The 18,117-nt window shown below is 40.1% G+C and overlaps 1 protein-coding gene across 1 annotated transcript; it reads right to left on the bottom strand.

The window, feature by feature from the left end:
* Positions 1-4,915: 4,915 nt before the first annotated feature.
* ppp2r1bb (protein phosphatase 2, regulatory subunit A, beta b) lies at positions 4,916-17,881 on the bottom strand. Its single transcript, XM_067506723.1, has 15 exons — positions 17,723-17,881; positions 16,911-17,001; positions 16,630-16,730; positions 16,131-16,363; positions 15,831-15,978; positions 15,563-15,718; positions 13,044-13,158; positions 12,802-12,872; positions 11,291-11,425; positions 10,034-10,207; positions 9,796-9,856; positions 7,525-7,679; positions 7,228-7,370; positions 6,654-6,745; positions 4,916-6,554 (listed from the first exon to the last, which is right to left on the bottom strand). The coding sequence occupies exons 1-15, from the start codon at positions 17,798-17,800 to the stop codon at positions 6,538-6,540; spliced, it is 1,770 nt and encodes a 589-aa protein (XP_067362824.1). The 5' UTR covers positions 17,801-17,881; the 3' UTR covers positions 4,916-6,537.
* Between the last annotated feature and the right edge of the window lie 236 nt (positions 17,882-18,117).

The raw sequence follows: 18,117 nt of genomic DNA, 5'->3' as shown, positions 1-18,117 counted from the left end.
CACTGTGGGCGTTTTTCTTTTGTGTGTGTTGATGAGTCACATGTTTTGTTGCTGTGTTGTGACAGCGCTTTCTAAAAGGAATCGTTTTTGAAACGCGGGTATAGAGCTGACAATTAATGTCTAGCACACATTCTGCTTTCTTCCCATAATCCAATTGTCCTGTAAGTACGAACTGCAGCCATCCGATAGCGCCCCAGGGCTGCAGGTGTAGGTGTGAGTTAATGACCTGGAAAAGTGAATCACATCAAGTGCTTCATATAGACTGTTGAGTCATAGCTGAATCTGAAATCGTTTTAACCAGAACTAAATAGCAGAAGCTGCAGGACTGGTTGTGTTGCATAATTTTCATAATAACGTTAGATTTAATTTGTCCACTAAACCTTTTTGTCACAGTTGTGCCCCTGTACACGTTCCAGTCCCAACCTTAGGACTGTATTACCATGAAACGGTAAACTCTGCCTCTCTGATCTGAGCAGAGAATATAAGAAATGTGCATCGTCACTTTCAAGCATTGTTTGGTCAGTAGGGGAGGGGTATTTGCATCAAATCAAACTACCTAAAACAAAAAGGTGATACACACACATACCAGTAAACACCAAATTTGCATCGCACACAAAGACTTGGGCCTTTGCTAGACAAAGTGGATCTGATTGAGTCTGGTGTCAGATGACATTGGGTTTTGGACAAATTACCATTAACCAAATTTCTGTTAAGATCCAGGTCATGGTTCTCCCAAAGCTGCTGTTCAGTGGCAGCTTTACTTTCTTGTGGTTCTTTTCCCATTGAACCTCATAAGGCTTGATTAGCTTCATTCATCAGCTCAGAGAGGCAGGTCTGTAAACTGCAGTCATGGGGTCATTGACATCTGAGGGTTGTTGTTCCACCAGGCTTTCATGTGTTAGAGTCACGTGAGTGAAAGTGTGTTGTTTACATTCACGTGACTAAGGAAGTTTACATGTAACAGAAAAAAGTGAATTTTATGAATTTTATGAAAGGAAATTATACTAATCAAACTAACTGGAGAGATGACATCAAGTGTACATATTAAAACAAAAATAAGGCAATAAGCGCTAATCATATCTGCTAATCTGGACTCTAGATCAACGTGCTAATGGTTTTTAAAGTAATATTCTTAGATAGATTTTTTTTTTTTATGTAATATCAGAAAATGTGCAAGGGTGGGAAGTGAGATGTAAGAATTTTTATTTCATGTCTAAAATAAATATTTTGTCTGCAAAATATGTGGTTGTGTAAAAAAGACAAAAGTGAAAAAAACTTTATTGACTATTAAAAAGACTTTTGCACAACTCTTTAATACTGTGGGTGAACAGGGAACAAGCAGGAGGATGGACTGAATAATGAATCACCACTAATAAGAAGTGAAGCCCAGACCAGTGGCTGAGATCACAGATCTGACTTCACATTTAGTCAATTTCCATGGCAATGACCTATTAATATTTATTAAACTACATCAAACTAAAACACCTTTTGCGAGGGTGATCTTTTCTGAGCCGCGCTCTGATGGGCTGGTCTCAGCAACAGTTTACTTCAGAGAACTGCAGGCTGCAAAATGGAAATACATTTACAGCTAAATGTACTACTAGAAAATAAAAGGATTTCTCAACCTTGTCTGAGCGCAGAGGTTTGTCCCTTTTGTGTGGAAAGGTTCATGTACAGAGAACATGTCAATCCAATCAGCCCACTCTGATAGAGAACAGCTAATCCCACTAATACACCATCAGAGGTAGGTGAGCTCGGAGTAGAGGAGTGTCAATCTGTTCATGGAAAACAGGGTCTCACTTCATTTCCTGGGATCAGACCACATGCACCATGCAATGTTGGTGCCTTTGAGCCTAAAACATGGGGTGTGTTACAGTCAAACAAGCCTGCAACTATATCTGTTCCTGCTTAACACCACCTGCTCTGCTATGAGAGAAACAATTAGGAGCAGCAGATCTAATGTAAACAACATTTTGACAAACCTTAATTCTATAATTGAACAGTGCAACATTGTGGCAAATTCCCATAAGAGACATCATAGCATTTTCCATTAAAATGTAGCTATTTATAGCATGTATTCATTGCTACTGAGACCTCCGACAGGCTGTGTGTCACAGAAACTTTTGGGGGGGAGGGAGACAGAGAAAAGAAAGCTGATACAAGGACACAGAGCAGTATTCTTCCTTTTCCCAACTAAAATATCACAATATCAGAGGCCTATTCACTCATCAGACCAAAGTATGCTGTAATGACATCAATGGTTGCCATGACAACGAGAGGAGGGTGGATGACAACATCCTACTGCGTCTTTTAAAGCAGATCACAGCACTGTTCAGGATTAGAGCTGCACACATACACAAAACACAAAAAGGCACAGAGACAAATGGTCCAAATCTAAACGCATGGTGGTGTGTGTGTGTGTGCGTGTGCGTGTGCGTGTGTGTGTGTGTGTCCTGCACATTTTCTGTGATATTCACTGTGTAGTACTCAAAAATAAATAAAAATAAAAAACTGCAAAGCCCAGTGCAGCAGAGCAGGCTTTGTAGAAGGTGAGTGTGACGTAAATGCTGTTGCTCTGCATGGTAAGTGTGTGTGTGTGTGTGTGTGTGTGTGAGAGCACTGACAGTTGGAACAAAGATTTACTTACATAAAATCAGCTCAATTAAAAGGTCATACTCCACGTTTGTGCATGTGTTCCCCTATGATTCACCCTCAGGCCCTCATCTCTGAGTGCATGCTGAACACATGCTGGCCAGCAGATGGACAGAATCACAAATCCCAGTAGAGATGAACCAGTAGTGTCTGGAAAAAAATCTGCTCCTTCAGACTCCGGGACAGGGAGCCACACACTGATCTTACCTAGAGAAACAAGTTTGCACACTTTATAAGTTCATGTTGCATCGCTGAGAGATGACAGCATAACAGAGAGGGGTGGGGGGGCTGAAGCAACAAGGTGACCTAAGGAAAACGAGTCTTCTCGCTGACTGATGTCTGTCATTTGTCACCCTGAAAGCATCTGACCTCAGTGTGTGTGTCCCTTGCTGCGTGGGGGTTTTGCTTGACTCCTTTCATTATAAATGACACAGTCCTAGGAGGCAGCTGCATTGACGTCAGGCCTCTCAGAACTGTTAAAGGCTCTGGCAGATGAAAATCCCCCCAAATAACAGGATCTAAATAGAAAGAAATAGGTTGCTGCTGTTTCATTAATGCCTCATGAACTCAAATGGGTTTAGAGGAAGGATTAGTCCTCATCCTCAAGTAATCGTGTTTAATAAAGATTTTTGTCTGAGAAAAAAAAATTTTTAAATTAAATTGCAGACAAAAAAACATGTTCTCCTGCACTTAGATCAGCAGCTTACAAAAACTAACTCTTTTTATTCTGATACATGTGTGGAAAAGTCCGGAGTCTGGTTTGGTTTGGTTTTCAGTCTCAAATGTTCCATGTAACATCAATCCTCCTCCTACTTCACACCATTTCATGAAAAGCACATCCTCCTTTGAAGCTGCTATATTCTGAATAGCTCTCAAGGTGGTCTCACTGTAGCAGAATGTGCTGACACACAGCAGCTATGTCAACCTGTGCATTACAGTACATGTGCATAATGTGCTCTGGTGACGAGGTATCCAGACAAAGGGCTGGAGGGAGAATTGAGAGGGAACACAGCTCTGTGCAGGGCCGATGGGAAATTTGGGAAGATTAAAAAAAAAAAAAAACAACAATGTTAAGATTCTCATAAAGATTTCTGCTGTATGATGTATTGTCCTAAAGCTGTCTGCTGATTGCTCGCTTGATGGATGCTGCATATAGCCTAAAAATACAGTGTCGCTTAAAGATGTAAACATGTTTCTCAAACATTCCAAATACATTCTTTCGTTACCCAACCCTTAGTTCGCTGTGCGTTTGCTCTTCTCAGCAGTAGTCAGGGTGAAGGCAGGTGTCAGCTGCAGATCGTGCCCTGCTCTGCATGGCTCCCTGTAGCTAAAACAGCCCAGAAGACCTGAGCTTTTCATCTCCACTGCAGCTGCCTCCCAGGCCAGAACTGACCAAATATCAGACCATGAACATGGGAAATTGATTCCATATTTTCTTGGGTCACTTACAGGCGAGCAGTGATTTTACTTCATATGTAAATGCATGTTGTTAAATTACTATACAAATTATTACATTTTTTAGCTCTATTACACCGAGTGGCGTCCTGTTGCTTTGAGGATGCTTCTCTGCAGCAGGCCCAAGTAGGTTTGTGAAGACTGAGTAGGAAATTAAGGTACTGAAAAGCAAAGAAATCCTCTGGGAAAACCTGCTGCAGAAACTTATATAATTTTCCAACAACATAATCAGCCCAAGCATAATGACGAATGCACATGACTATAAAACTGAATTCTCAGACCTGTCAAGGTCCAGTTCAGACCTGAAGTGGGGATACAAAGTTTGACAGTATGAGTAGTTTTATAAAGAAGAACGGGATGTAGTTCCTAATATCTAGACGTGCAGATAAACACAAATTGCTGCAGTGCACAAATATGGATTTGAGGGCGAATAGATTTTTAGTTTCGCTGCTACTTAACAATCGCATAGGGAAAAAACACATGACTCAGACAACTTGTGTAAACCTGTCATTTTTTTAAAAATAGGATTTGTTTATGTTTGACTTGGTGCGACTTTAATAAAAGGTTACTTTGTTGGTGTTATGTTGCCTAGTCACCTCAGTTCTTTCACAGCAACATCCCCACTGGAAGCTAATCAGGTTTTGACATTTTGTCTCGTTCTCTTCAAGTCAGATGGAAATGTTACACTCAATAAACTTCTCACTAAACACTGTTCAAGTCCTGCTGCTCGTCACGTAGCAAACAGGCCAAGTGCAGTGACACGAGAACTTGATTTAAATAGATACTTACAAAAGCAGGTGACACCAGCTCCTTTGTGTTATTTTATTTGGATCAAGATACAGTAGTACAGCATCCCAATTGTGGAGAAAATTCAAAATAAAAATAAAAGCACAGTCTTTGTGATACAGGACAATGAATAATCAAGGTTTATTCAAGAGAACAAAATAAGAGGGAAGGAGAAGGGAACAGCAGGAGCAGTTCAGGGAAAGACAAAAGTTTCTTTTATCAACACAGACGATACATTTATTCAACCCGCCCATACCCACCCCAGCTCCCACCCCATAATAAAACATTATGCAGCCTTACATACATGCGGCCCCCCTGCCCCACTTTCATTGAAAGCATGCACTTGTTCTCCATTGTGTTGAAATTTATAAGCAAAGACCGTTGTGAACGTTCAGTGACCATATGCTTTAAATCTCATGTACAGTGGAGGACTTGGCATGAATTTAAGGGAAAACTGGGTGACTATCACACCCCATAAGCCCGACGGCTGTAGTCTATTTAGCTTTACAATCCCCATTAATGTCCAAGAAAAGAAAGTGTCCCTTACAGAGAAGAACAATGTCTCGTTACGGAACAAGACAGGTACAAACTGTTTATCCAGGCAAACTAGAAGAAAACACCACTGCTGATCATTGGCACAAAGATTAAGAGCAATGTTGACAAAATGTAGCAGAAATTCACAACCAATGGCTACTTCCAACCTGTGCACATCAACAAAATCACTGCGGATTTAAAGGAGGCTTAATTATATGCAACACTTGTCAGAGCTGGTCCCTATTACACTGGGCTGAGGAAATTCATTTGTTTAACCAATTCAATCTGTGGTGCTGCAAAGAACAAACAGTGCAGAAGAGACGGCTAGTCTGATAGGAGAAACACTGTTCCAGATGGAGTCGTACGTGCAATCGTTTGATCACATCATCCAATTACATGCTGTAACGTACACTTCAATATTTAAATTTCAGAGCTTTGTGCATAAAACATTACGAGGCATTTCGGAGACATATTTCCCTACCAAGATTTGTTTGTTAGGGAAAAAGAACCATCCTACTAGACCAACTGACTTTTCAGTAGAGCCACACCAGTGGAAAGGAGCTCTATCAAAGGCCTGATTCGAGAGGAAGTTCAGCAAAATAAACATCTTGTTGCACCATCTGCTGCTCAAAGTTTATGCTTAGCACTGAAAAAAAAGTGCAGCAGCACAGAGAGCTAGCATGCCCCGAGGTGCTAGGTAGCGAACACAGACATGTGGTATGCTGCAGTGACTGTGGCTCAAGTACAACAGTGTCCAAGGATGTAAGAGGAAGGAATGTGAGAGGGGTTCTTTTTAGCAATGCCTAGTTAGTACAGTAGCACATTAGTCAGCATGCACCACTTAATGCAAATTCATCACACTTTGCCTTTATTAAAGCACCCATTTACAGCAAAGAGGAGGGTTAACAAAGAAGCCTGTGCTATGCCTGGACATGGACTACGATTCAACTGTAAAGAAAAGAAGAAAAAAAAAAAAGAAAAAAGGCTAAAACAAACGTTAACAGCTTTCTCTATACATTAACCAGTTGTTCCTGAACATCAATAAATTATCTTGTAAAAGTGTTTGCGTTGTTGGTTTCGGTGGTTGTCGGGTTTAGCCATGTTGGTTGGTTATGCTAGAGCCAGAACTGTGTAAGGAAATAAAAATGTGATTAAACCAAGAATGCAGGTCATTTGTGATTTGTGTCATTCTGTGTTCAATGACAGAAGAAGAGGAAAATGCTTACAGCTGATTGCCTCCTGGGCAAAGTACTTGACATCCATGTCTGAGTCTGAAGCCAGCTTCTCCAACACTGGCTTCACTTCTGTTTGCAGGGCACTTTGAGGCAAAGACAGAGTACGAGCATTAGTAGTTGAAGTGGCAATGGTGTTCTTGACTTTATCTTAATGGCACAATTTGTTAGCACAGTTTTGTTCGTCTGAAACTCCACTTGATTTCAGTGCACATGAGGCAAAACATGATCGAAAACTTTGGCTGTGGGAAACTACATTTTGTTTAGAGCACATGCACAAAATAAGGTTCTATAACTCGACACTACAACAGCAGACGAGTGATAGAGACGGCATCATCAACACACCCGTTGGCTTGCTCTAAATTTCCTGACATAAATTGGACAGAATAGTGTGCTGCACACACATAATATAGACTTTGTACTAGGGGGACTGGAAGGATATACTCCAGATAGTGTCGGGACATACACCCCCTCTGGACAAGTCAGAAGAATGTCAGAATTCCAGAGGACGTGTGAAAGGGGCTTTAGCGAGAAAAGAGGTCCGACAGAAATTGCAAAGACAACATACTTGCTGTCGAGGACAGGACCAATCTTCTGAAGGGACTTAGCCACATTGAAGCGTACATTGGCCACTTGGTCATTGGACATCTTGAGGACCACTGGTAGCATCTGCTTAGTGGTAATCTCCTGACCACATGCCTCTGACAAAGCCTAGGAGACAATACAGCGGTCAACAAGGATGACACTATCGACAACATCTCAGAGTAACTGACTATAGGACAAAGTAATGGGACTAAAAATAATTCCAAGGAATTAAACAAAAGAGCATGTGAATGGAACAGGGAACAGGATACTGTTGACTCACATTAATACAGAATAGAGTGGTCATCCTGTGGAGATAATTGGGGTCGTTGGCCATGCCCAGCACTTTGGGCACGATGGTGTTCTGAGCCCACTCAGCCCCAAACTTCTCCACCAGCTTCATCAGGTTACAGGTGGCCGCCTCACGAATGGCGTACACTAGAAGAGAAATTTATATTTTGTCACTGGTGACTCTTCAGTTGCTTTTCAGGTCTCAGTGGTCATGAGGACATTGTGTGGCTCCCATCTGTTTGGCAATGTTGTTCAGCATCTTCTTGGATAATATGATCATTATAATCTAGATAGATTAATTTGTATGTGACATAAATAGCACAATACTGACACAGAATGCAATTCAGAAAGAATCTCAGTATAACTGGTAAATGTAAAGTTCCAAGTATATTACAGGACTATAAATCAAGCCATTTGTTTGTCATGTGAAATACTTAAATGATGAAAAAAATAAATAAATCTGAGATAGTAAGTAAAACAGATTTCTCTAACCATCTTTCTTTCAAGGGCTTATATAAGGGTGGCACAGCCCTAACCCCAGCCAGTCTCTCTCACACACACACACACACACACACACACACACACACACACACACACACACACACACACACACACACACACACACACACACACACACACACACACACACACACACACACACACACACACACACACACACACACACACACACAGCATTCCAATGATGTAACCCAACTGGCCCTTTGTCCTCAGCAGCATGCATGTGTCTCTAATTGGAAAATTCAACATGAATAAGATGTGAACACTACTTACTAAAGAAAAGTAACAAAGGACAGTGTTCAAAGCTACAAAAATAGAGAAGGGTGTATTGTGAAACGATGGGTAGACAGTGTCTGAATATGGGTAATTGACTAAGAATAGTTTAAAGTGCTGTGTAAAGGGAAATGCTAAAGGGAACAGTCTAAGCAATAAATTCAACCACAGTGACAACTATATGTGTGAAGTTGACACAAAATGGTATTTGGATGTTTTCTGGAACTTTGTTAAGTACAGTAAGTAGAGTAAACTGTTTCTTTTTGCCCTGCAATGAAAGAATCAGACAGAGGGAATGCACACATGCAACAGTCTACTAAGTTACAGGACACATTTAATATGTGGACACATAAACCCAGCAGAAATGACTGTGTGATCAATGGGAGATCGTGAGGCGAGTGAGACCAGTACATGCATACATGGCCTCTAAACCACTGTGGATTTTATTTCACAACATCACAATATACTCCATCCTGTTAAAAACATGACCCTGTCAGTCCGGGCAGTGCTGAGCCTGACCTCAGTGTTCATATTCTGGGAATCCGCCCTTCTACCTCACCTGTGCAATATAAACCATAGTCAATGCCACACAGTCACAACTGAGGCCACAATGCTCCCACTATAATCCTCACTTCTTTCATACACTCCATCTGGACATGAATCATAAACCGGAGGTTGGGGCCTATAGGAACACATCTAAATTAAGATGTTTAAGTAATAAAGAGAAGAGTAGGGTGCAGCAGAGCAGTTCAATTGCCCCATGGCAAAATAAATTCACACTAGCAACACAATTATGCTCTTATCTTATTACGACTTGTCAAAAGCACCACAGAATGTAGCCGTCTTTCACTCTGTCCTTTGCCTACACTGTGCATGGAGTTAGTAAGTTATTCACGACCTAATATGAGGAGGTACATGGTGACAGACAGGTTTAGACTGTCACATCTCACTATTCCCTTAGCCTCCAATCTTCAGGCAGGAGGTCCAGAGGAAGACCAAAGAGGAGATTTATGGGTGTAGTGAGAGAGGAAATGAAGTTAGTTGGAGGATGAAGAGGATGCAGAGGACAGGGTTAGATGGAGGCACATGATTCACTGTGGCGACCCCTGAAAGGGAACAGCCCCAAGGAAAAGATTAAAAACTGATGCAACCTTGCTGAAATGTGAAACAAAACACAATATAGCAAAACTTGCTAATGTATTGTGGCAGCTGCAAAGTACTAAGGGCCAACAAAAGATCACCAAATGATCACTGTGGGAAAGAGGGATTTGGAGCTTCCTCCCCAGGAAGGTGGTTCAGGATTTAAGAGATTTCTATCTGGTTATGGTTTTGTAAGAACAGACCAAAAATTAACAAATACTACCAATATTTAAAGAATAAAGCAAACGTGTAAACAAAACAGCATTTTGTGGCATGACATCTAACACACCGAGTTAAAAAAACTTTAATGCCAAAAAATAAAAACCCTTACCGTGATCAATTAGCCAGGCCATACAAAGGGTGTTGAGTTTCTCATCAAAGAATTCCACACCCTGAGGAAACAGAATAGCTATAGCCATTTTTGGGATACTTTCCCTCCAAATCAGGGATGGTAAAATATGTTTGTGTACACATTACAATTTATGGTTCCATGCATGGTACTAATTAGAAAGATCTCTGAAGCACAATTTATTCAGGTTTCAGCTGTCTTCCTAGACTCAATGACTCACCAGTTGTCCTGCCAAAAGGGGCATGTACTCTATGATGGCGAGACGGACCCTCCACTTTGCATCCTCTGCCAACTCTACAATGGCCGGCAGCAGTGACTGGGAGAGCTGACGGATACCAATCACCTCATTCACACAGTCTAGGTTGGAGATGATGTTGAGACGCACCTCGGGGCACTGTCACAGGAAAAAAAAAGTGTCGTCATTAGAATGCCTTTATCAGATACAAGACAAAACTTACCTACGTCAAATCTCATTTAATCCTGATGCGAAGCTAAATCAAGTTTTTGGGATTTCCATCTTAAAATAAATTGTCTGCAGGATATTGTGGCACTATCAGTCAGGCTTATCAATAAAGAAAAGAGTTTAGATGTAAACAAGTTAGAGAAACCAACTAAATAACTTTCTCTGTCTTGTTCCCTCTAAATCTATCCTGACAGATGCCCCGTAATTCATTGAACTTTTTTGATTCGAAGCTGTCAGTTTGGACTGCAATCTAACTAGACACTCTTGATCTTGTGTTTTTGCTATGAGGAAACTGGGCCATCTTTAAATAGGTCTAAAGAAGTTGGTGAAACAACAGGCTCATGCCTTCCAAAAACTTTTATATACCTTTGAATATACTTGACACTAAATCACCCAAATATATCTACTCGACTTGATGCGACTGGGCTTCTGCTCATCCCAGCTCATTGTTGCATAATGGACACTCAAAAACTCACTTCTCCATTGCAGGTTTTTTTATTCGTTTGAAAAGTATGTTTAACTGACTGTCGCAAGAATGCAAGATAAATATATCCTCTGTCTATTTCATTACAAAACCGTTGTACATTACGACCAGGCACAACCATAACCTTGCTCAACCTACTTTATCCAGTTAATACATACTTTTACTGTAGTACACAAAATCAAAACGCAGCAAGCAAACCTTTATCGTTACACTGCCTTCAGGATTTGAATATGTGTTCATCTTGAAACAGCAATTTACCCTTTTAATTGTATGGTCTCATTCTGGCTGACAACTGCAAGATTCATCCACCTACCCCGCAAGGTGCCCACCAGGTACTTATAGTCACTGCAGCTTGGTGGCTTTAAATTTATCAGACATGGTGATCACCGAAGGCCAAAAAAGGTTGCTCAAACCCAGATGCCTTATACACAGCTTCTGCCTTTAATAGGAACAAACTCGGGACACAGCACTTGACAACTTCTAAAGCCAGCTGTACTAAGTGCAAGAGAAATTAGGCAAATTTCCTTTACCTCGTCTTTGAGCTGAGCCAGGAAGAGGGGCAGCAAGTGCTCTATTGTGTTGTCCTTGCCCAGGATGGTCGAAAGGCCCATTATAACTGAGGCCAGGGCTGACTTCACATGTTGGTTGGTGTCCGACACCAGTTCCTGGTAAGAGGAAGGACATACAAAAGACAGAGCGATCAGCATAGAATACACTTCAAAGATGTTAATAAACAAAGAATATGAATATGGGTCATATTCTCAACACATGACACAAGGAAGACATGATTGATTTGTGAGTAAATACATAATGAAGTAGATTCATTCATTCCAGATTGATTTAAATGACTTACAGGGGTTTTAGTAAAAGTCTACCCACCTGATGCCTCTAATAACACTCCCATTATAAAAAGAAAAATAAATCAACAAATTGAAACTACGTGCATTTTAAATGAGCAGCACTAAACTTATTGTGAAACCGAAAAAAACAAAAGAACAACAGTGCCACCTGCTGTTTAAAATCTGACCAACACTGACGTGCATATTTGAATGCATCTCAACAGGCGTGAGACCACATCCATTAAAGCATGTACATTGCTCACAAAACAGTAAGTCAAATGTAAGTTCATGGTAAAGTGATATTATATCACGAGAGTAGGGGATTTAAGTAGAAGAATGCAATGATAATTTCTTCATCTCAAACTATTTATTGAAACAGAAGCCAACAGTTTCAGAACAAAAAATGTCGGTGTCTCAATATCTTGTTAGGTTTTATTTGTTCTCATGTCAAAATGAGAACAGCATGATGAGAAAGAGCACTGTTTAAATACAAATTGTCATTGAACCAGAATATTTAGTGGTCGACATGATCAAGAAGGAACAGACATGATCCATGAATCATCTTGTGCTTTTTGCAGTTGATCGACTTATAGTTCGTTAGAGAACAGAACGTTATGCAGTAAGTACTGAAACACTGAACAGTTGGACATGTGAATTCAAAAGTTTAGAGAAGGTCAAATTAATTTCCCTGTGAGTAGTGTATGTGTGAATGCAGTCTACTTGTGTGGTTTTACAGTTTTCTGAGAACATGCCAGTCTGTCGCCTCATCCAATATCTTGAAAAATTATTTCGGTTTACATCTTGTTTTCTGTTTACATAATTTTGATCAGTTTTAACATTTTATAACTATCACTATAACTAGCTACTGAGGTCTACATAAGAAATAAAGCCTAGAAAAGCAACTGTAATCATTTTCAAACATTTTATTTTATAAATTATAAAACCCTTCTTCACTCCTTTTACATGCCCCATTTGTCAACACTAGAAATATCACCATTTGAGTTGATACATAAATAATTACCAAAACCAAAGATTTTTCATTTAAGTGGATTTCACACCACTTTAGCACATTTGATTTAGCAAAGACTATAAAAAGATACAGAAGGGCACTAGCTTTTTTTCCTTAGGAAATCAAAGTATATTTATCAGAGGAGGTTAGACAATGAAGAGAAATATCACAATGTGTTATTTAATTTTTTTACCTTGACGCAGGGCAGAATGTGAGTCATGATGATTTGCTCACGATTGTCCTCTGGGAGGTTCTCACAGAACTCTAACCAAAAAGGTATGGGAAAGAAGAATAAACTGTCAACAAAGTATGGAACAAACTGGATAAGATTGGGAGATGCATTCTCATCAATTTAACTTGTGCAATTAAAAAAAAAAAGTAAGCCTCCCTTGGGCAATAAGGCTTAATTTTAGAAATGAGTGTTTATGTACTAACCTTTGACTTTGTTGGCTGCAGCAGCACGGACTTCAGCTTCACAGTCCTTAAGAAGATTTTGAAAGGCTGGAACCAGGTCATTCTTGGTGATCTCTGGCCCAACTGCTTTCTGTAGCTATGTTGCGAGAGAAATCAACATGTCACAATAGCCATGTCTAACATACATTAAGATGAAAATTTACTTTAAAAACTACTGTACTGACAGGTTGGGAAGTGTGTATAATAAATGCAAATAAAAGTGTATATAATCGGTCATCTGTATTAGTAATATACTCGAACCAGAATAAAGATGTAGATGTGGAAATGTACACAAACCATTCTACAGAGGATGTTTCAGAAAGGAAAGGTTACAAACCTGTGAGGTACTGTATGTCAGAGTTCAGAGGATGTCACACCATAGCTCATAAAAGGAGTGTTGTATGATGTGCACCAATGCATTATCTATACAAATCTTTAAGCATAGTTTACACATGAGCTACATCACCTAGTTATACTAGATACACTTTGAGACCAATTAATACTCAGTTTAGTTTCTCACACACTCTTGTGCCCCTACTTTTGAGAGATAAAATAGTTGCCACAAAGCAATAACCTAAAAAAAAAAAAGTTCCTACTACCAATAATCTAACTTTAAATAACAACATTCAATAAGAATTTTTGATCATTATTTCTTTAAGAACTTCATCACCTCAGCCATATGCCTAGGATGTCTGGTCATTCCACAGCATCTCTGTTGCATTAAGGTCTAGGCTCTGTCTGGGCAACTCCACAAGGTGGATTTTGTGACTTGAAATCTATTCTGTAGATTTACTGATGTTTAGGCTCATTGTCCTGCTGCATCACCCAGCTTCCTCTCTAACTATTATTATTCCTCCACCATACTGCAATGATGTTTTCATATTAGGTATTTTAGATTACTCCATCACTTTCCAGCTATATGCAAATCAATAACTAGATCATAAAATGAGTGCCATTCTTGTTGATGTTGTGGCCAAATTTCACTGCCTGTCCAACATCCACTTCTGTCTTTTTACTTGAAGTATGAGAACCAGCAGTTGCAGATACAGATGTTATTGACTTACTAAAGGTTGTATGATTTGTCCGTTACTGTCATTAAATGAACCATTTAAACGTCCCCTCCTCCTCAGTTTGGTGAGAGTCAGAGCCGTGCAGCGGTAAAGTAACAGTGAGTGAATTGAGAGAGGCCATCGTTATTGAGAACAGTTAGGCCAAAATCAGAAAAATCAAATAGTCTTTTCTGATCATTACACAGCAATAACGATGCAGAGCAGTGACACTGGGTCTAACAATATCATTTGTCCAGTTAAACCAATTCCAGGCATAAGCAAATTCATTTATGGTAAATGGTCTGCACTTATATAGCGCTTTTCTACCTATTGGCACTCAAAGCGCTTTACACTGCTTATTTACCCATTCACACTCACAATCACACACACATTCATACACCTGCTGCTATGCAGCTGGCCAACACTCACCGGGAGCAACTAAGTTGGGGTTCAGTGTCTTGCTCAAGGACACTTCGACATGTGACCGGAGGAGCCGGGGATTGAACCAACAACTGTGATTGGTGGACAAACGCTCTACCTTCCTGCGCCACAGTCGCATATATTGATCAGATGTTTATGTTTAAATCTGACATATCTGACTACCCATCGTAATTTCCAGTTTGTTGGTCTCATAAATTTAAAACAAAGTTTTAAATGGAGGCAGCAAAGTTTCAAACTTATTTTTATTATAATTCTTTTCTCCAAAAAAAGGCAATATTTATAAAAATAGGACGGTTAAACACTGTCTTTCATAACGGGCAGGATTATTCTGTTATATATCCCATCAGCATAAACAGCCTGTTAGAGGAGGAAAATCCCAGAGGAATTTAATTGAGGCCCCCAGTGAGACATACAGGACAAATTTATTTGCGTGCAATAAATAGATCTTATTAATATTCACTTTGTTTTACTTGACTCTTACATGAAATTTAAAGGTGCTGCATGAGAAATAAATACCCACATTTTTGTGTGTTCGTAAAACCTCTATTATGCTCTTGCCGCTGAGCCTGAAACATTTTCTAGGGGAAACTCAGTCTCAATGGTTCACATCAGTTGACACTGCCCGATAACAACAAGTCACGGTAGTTCAAATTAAACTTCCATTCTCTGTTTTCACATCAGTTTTATTGACTGGTAAACAGGTCTGCCAATGCCTGACTCCATTAGGCAGAAGTTACAGAAGCCTAGTCTTGCCATAGATGTATCCACATATTTTTGTATTATTAATGGATGTGTTTGAAAAAGAAAAAAAGAAAAGAATATGCCTGGTTTGTCAGTTTAGAAATAATCTGTGTATTGATGTGATTTGGGTTAAAGATCTGATCACATTTCATAATTAGGTTGTACAGAAAACAGGACATTGCAAACAGTGCCATAATTTGATGTGACTGTATTCATTTCATCAGGACGATGGGAAATTTTTAAAAAAATAGAAAGAAGTCTGCTGCTTACCTCAGAGAATTTATCGGCCACCATGTACCGAACCCTCCAGGATTTGTCCTCTGCAGCTTGGCGCAAAGTTGGCATGACCAGGGTCTCTAGATCCTCCTGAGGCAGCAGAGTGGCAATACTGACACAAGCCTCCACTGCAAGCAGCCGCACTGAGTCCTGGAGGAGAAAAGTGCTCCTATCAGCATGGCCACTCTTTGATTTAACTGCCACAAGGACAGCAGAACATCAGTTTAAGTTATAAGTAAGGAAGACAAGTGCCCACACTCACCTGCTCATCAGAGGCCAGAGCAGTGAAAAGGGAAATTATGTCACTTTTTACATATTCCAGCTCAAGTACTTTGGCAAACTCCCCAAGTTTAGATGCTGCAGCACGACGCACCATAGGAGTGTCATCTGAACATAAGGTGCGAAAATGCCTAGATATTAAAGTAAACAAAATAATTAAATACTTTTCAAACCACACAAAATTAAATGCAGGATCAAACCACATTACATTTTTCTCCTAAAGGAACCCACAAACCACCCGACTGCACTGAAATTAGTTTTTTTTAGCTAAGAAACTACTTACTGTCGAATCTCTGCCTTGACAGTGCTGGAGACACGAGGATAACAGACACTAAAGAGGCCGCAGGCAGATGTACGAGAAGTGAACCAGTCACCACTGGCCAGCCGCTTGACCAAAGGCTCAAAATGGACCTCCAGGTCAACTGGAGAGTGCTCCTGAGAGATCTTCCGCAGTGACTCCACAGCTTTGTCTCTGACAACTGTCTCTTCCACTGTAGCTAGACTCTCCAGAGGAGGCTGTGTATCAAGTAGGAATTAGGTTTATAATTCATTTAGGTAATCTACACATGACAATTATCTTCTAAGTGTTATTTTCTAAAATTAGGCAAGCACTTTTACATTTTATCTCACAAGTTCCATCAAATGAAAGCTAAGTTATTTTCTAATTAAGGAATCCTCTGAAAAGTCCAAAGTCAATAATCACAAGTCACAATGACTGCCTTAACTTATCTAACATAGGCATATATTCACATCAACCTTCACTTGACTGCTAATAAACTTACCAAGAGACAGTGGACGTACTCTGGCCCTCCTACCAGCATAGTGAAATTGCCAAGCTGCTCAGCCAAGGCCAACAGCACCTCATCTTCATCATAGATAGTGTCTATGGAATCAAAAAATGAGACGTGACAATATGAATTCGGTTATGAAAACACAAGTTGCAACAGTTTTTAAAGTACAACTCATCCAGCACTTTTCAATCCAACAACATACTGAAAATTACACTGATGTGATGGATTCTACGTCAGACCCGATTTTCTTTGGGGATGACATGACGTTTTACCTGTGAGGAAAGGAAGAAGCTCAGTGCGAGTCCTCTCTACTCCCAGGGCCAGAGCAATAGTGGAAAGCTTCTTGATGCTGTTGAGTCGTAACTGCACAAAGAAAAGAGCATTTCTTGGATTAGCAAAGCGTTCATAATGACGTTTTAAGCATATTTAATAATGTGTTAGTGTTTTTAGTGTTAAAAAGATACACGTCGTCGTACAAAGCAAACACATAGGGAATTTACTAGACGTGAGCAATAGTTAACGTTACTATTTAAGATACTGACAGCATCTTTATCATCGGGAACGCTAGCTAGCTAACGCTGGCCAGCATTTCACATGGGCATGACATACTTTTAAGATAGTTTATGAAAATGCTAGGGATAGTATCAGGGAGCTCTGTCCACTGCGGCTACTGTGACTGTACTCTTTAGCGTCATTCAGCTAACTGTTAGCGTTAGCGAGCATACTACTGACTATTAGCAGCGTTAAGGGCTGATGACCCGGTTTTAGCTGGTTAGACGTAATAAAGCAATTTCACCTTTAGCTTTCATTTCAGTTCATAGGCAAACCAACCTACATTATATCAAGTAGTGCCCTAAATGTCCCCTAATAACGTTGTCATAATTCCTCACAACAACTGACATTGATTGGCAAAGTAGGGTGCGCCCGGCAGAAAATCCATAATAGGCCTTGGCTGAGTTAGCTAACATTAGCGGATTGGCTGCATCGCTAAATCGAAATCAGATGCACGCCTAAAAAATCACGTCAAAACAGCTTTATTTTTCTGTACAGTAATAAAATGCGATTCGATGCTATTCTTTACTACCTGAACATCCTCATTTCGCAGTTCATCAATGAGAACGGCGATAGGATAAAGAGAGTCGTCTCCATCAGCTCCTGCCATTTTGGATACTGTTGCTGTTACCGAATGGCGCTGCCGTGCTGCACTACGGGGTTTCTGCCAGAGAACAGCGTCTGCAGGAGCCTCCCCCCCGCCCTCTGCCCTCCTCCGCTGCTGCATTCAGGAAAACCACGAGAATTCCCAACTCTAGATAATTAGGGTACACACAAAACAAAAAACAAAAACTAATAAGCCAACAAAACAAATAAAGCAAATCAAACAAACCACTTAATAATATGAACATCAGAACTGTGTAAAAAGTAAACAATCTCACTGTTATGCAAGTAAATATAAGGCATTATGTATTGGCAGCCAACATT

Source organism: Channa argus, chromosome 6 (assembly GCF_033026475.1).
Source record: "Channa argus isolate prfri chromosome 6, Channa argus male v1.0, whole genome shotgun sequence".
Taxonomy (NCBI): domain Eukaryota; kingdom Metazoa; phylum Chordata; class Actinopteri; order Anabantiformes; family Channidae; genus Channa; species Channa argus.
The sequence above is the reverse complement of the archived record's forward strand: the minus strand, read 5'-3'. Positions and strand labels throughout refer to the sequence as shown.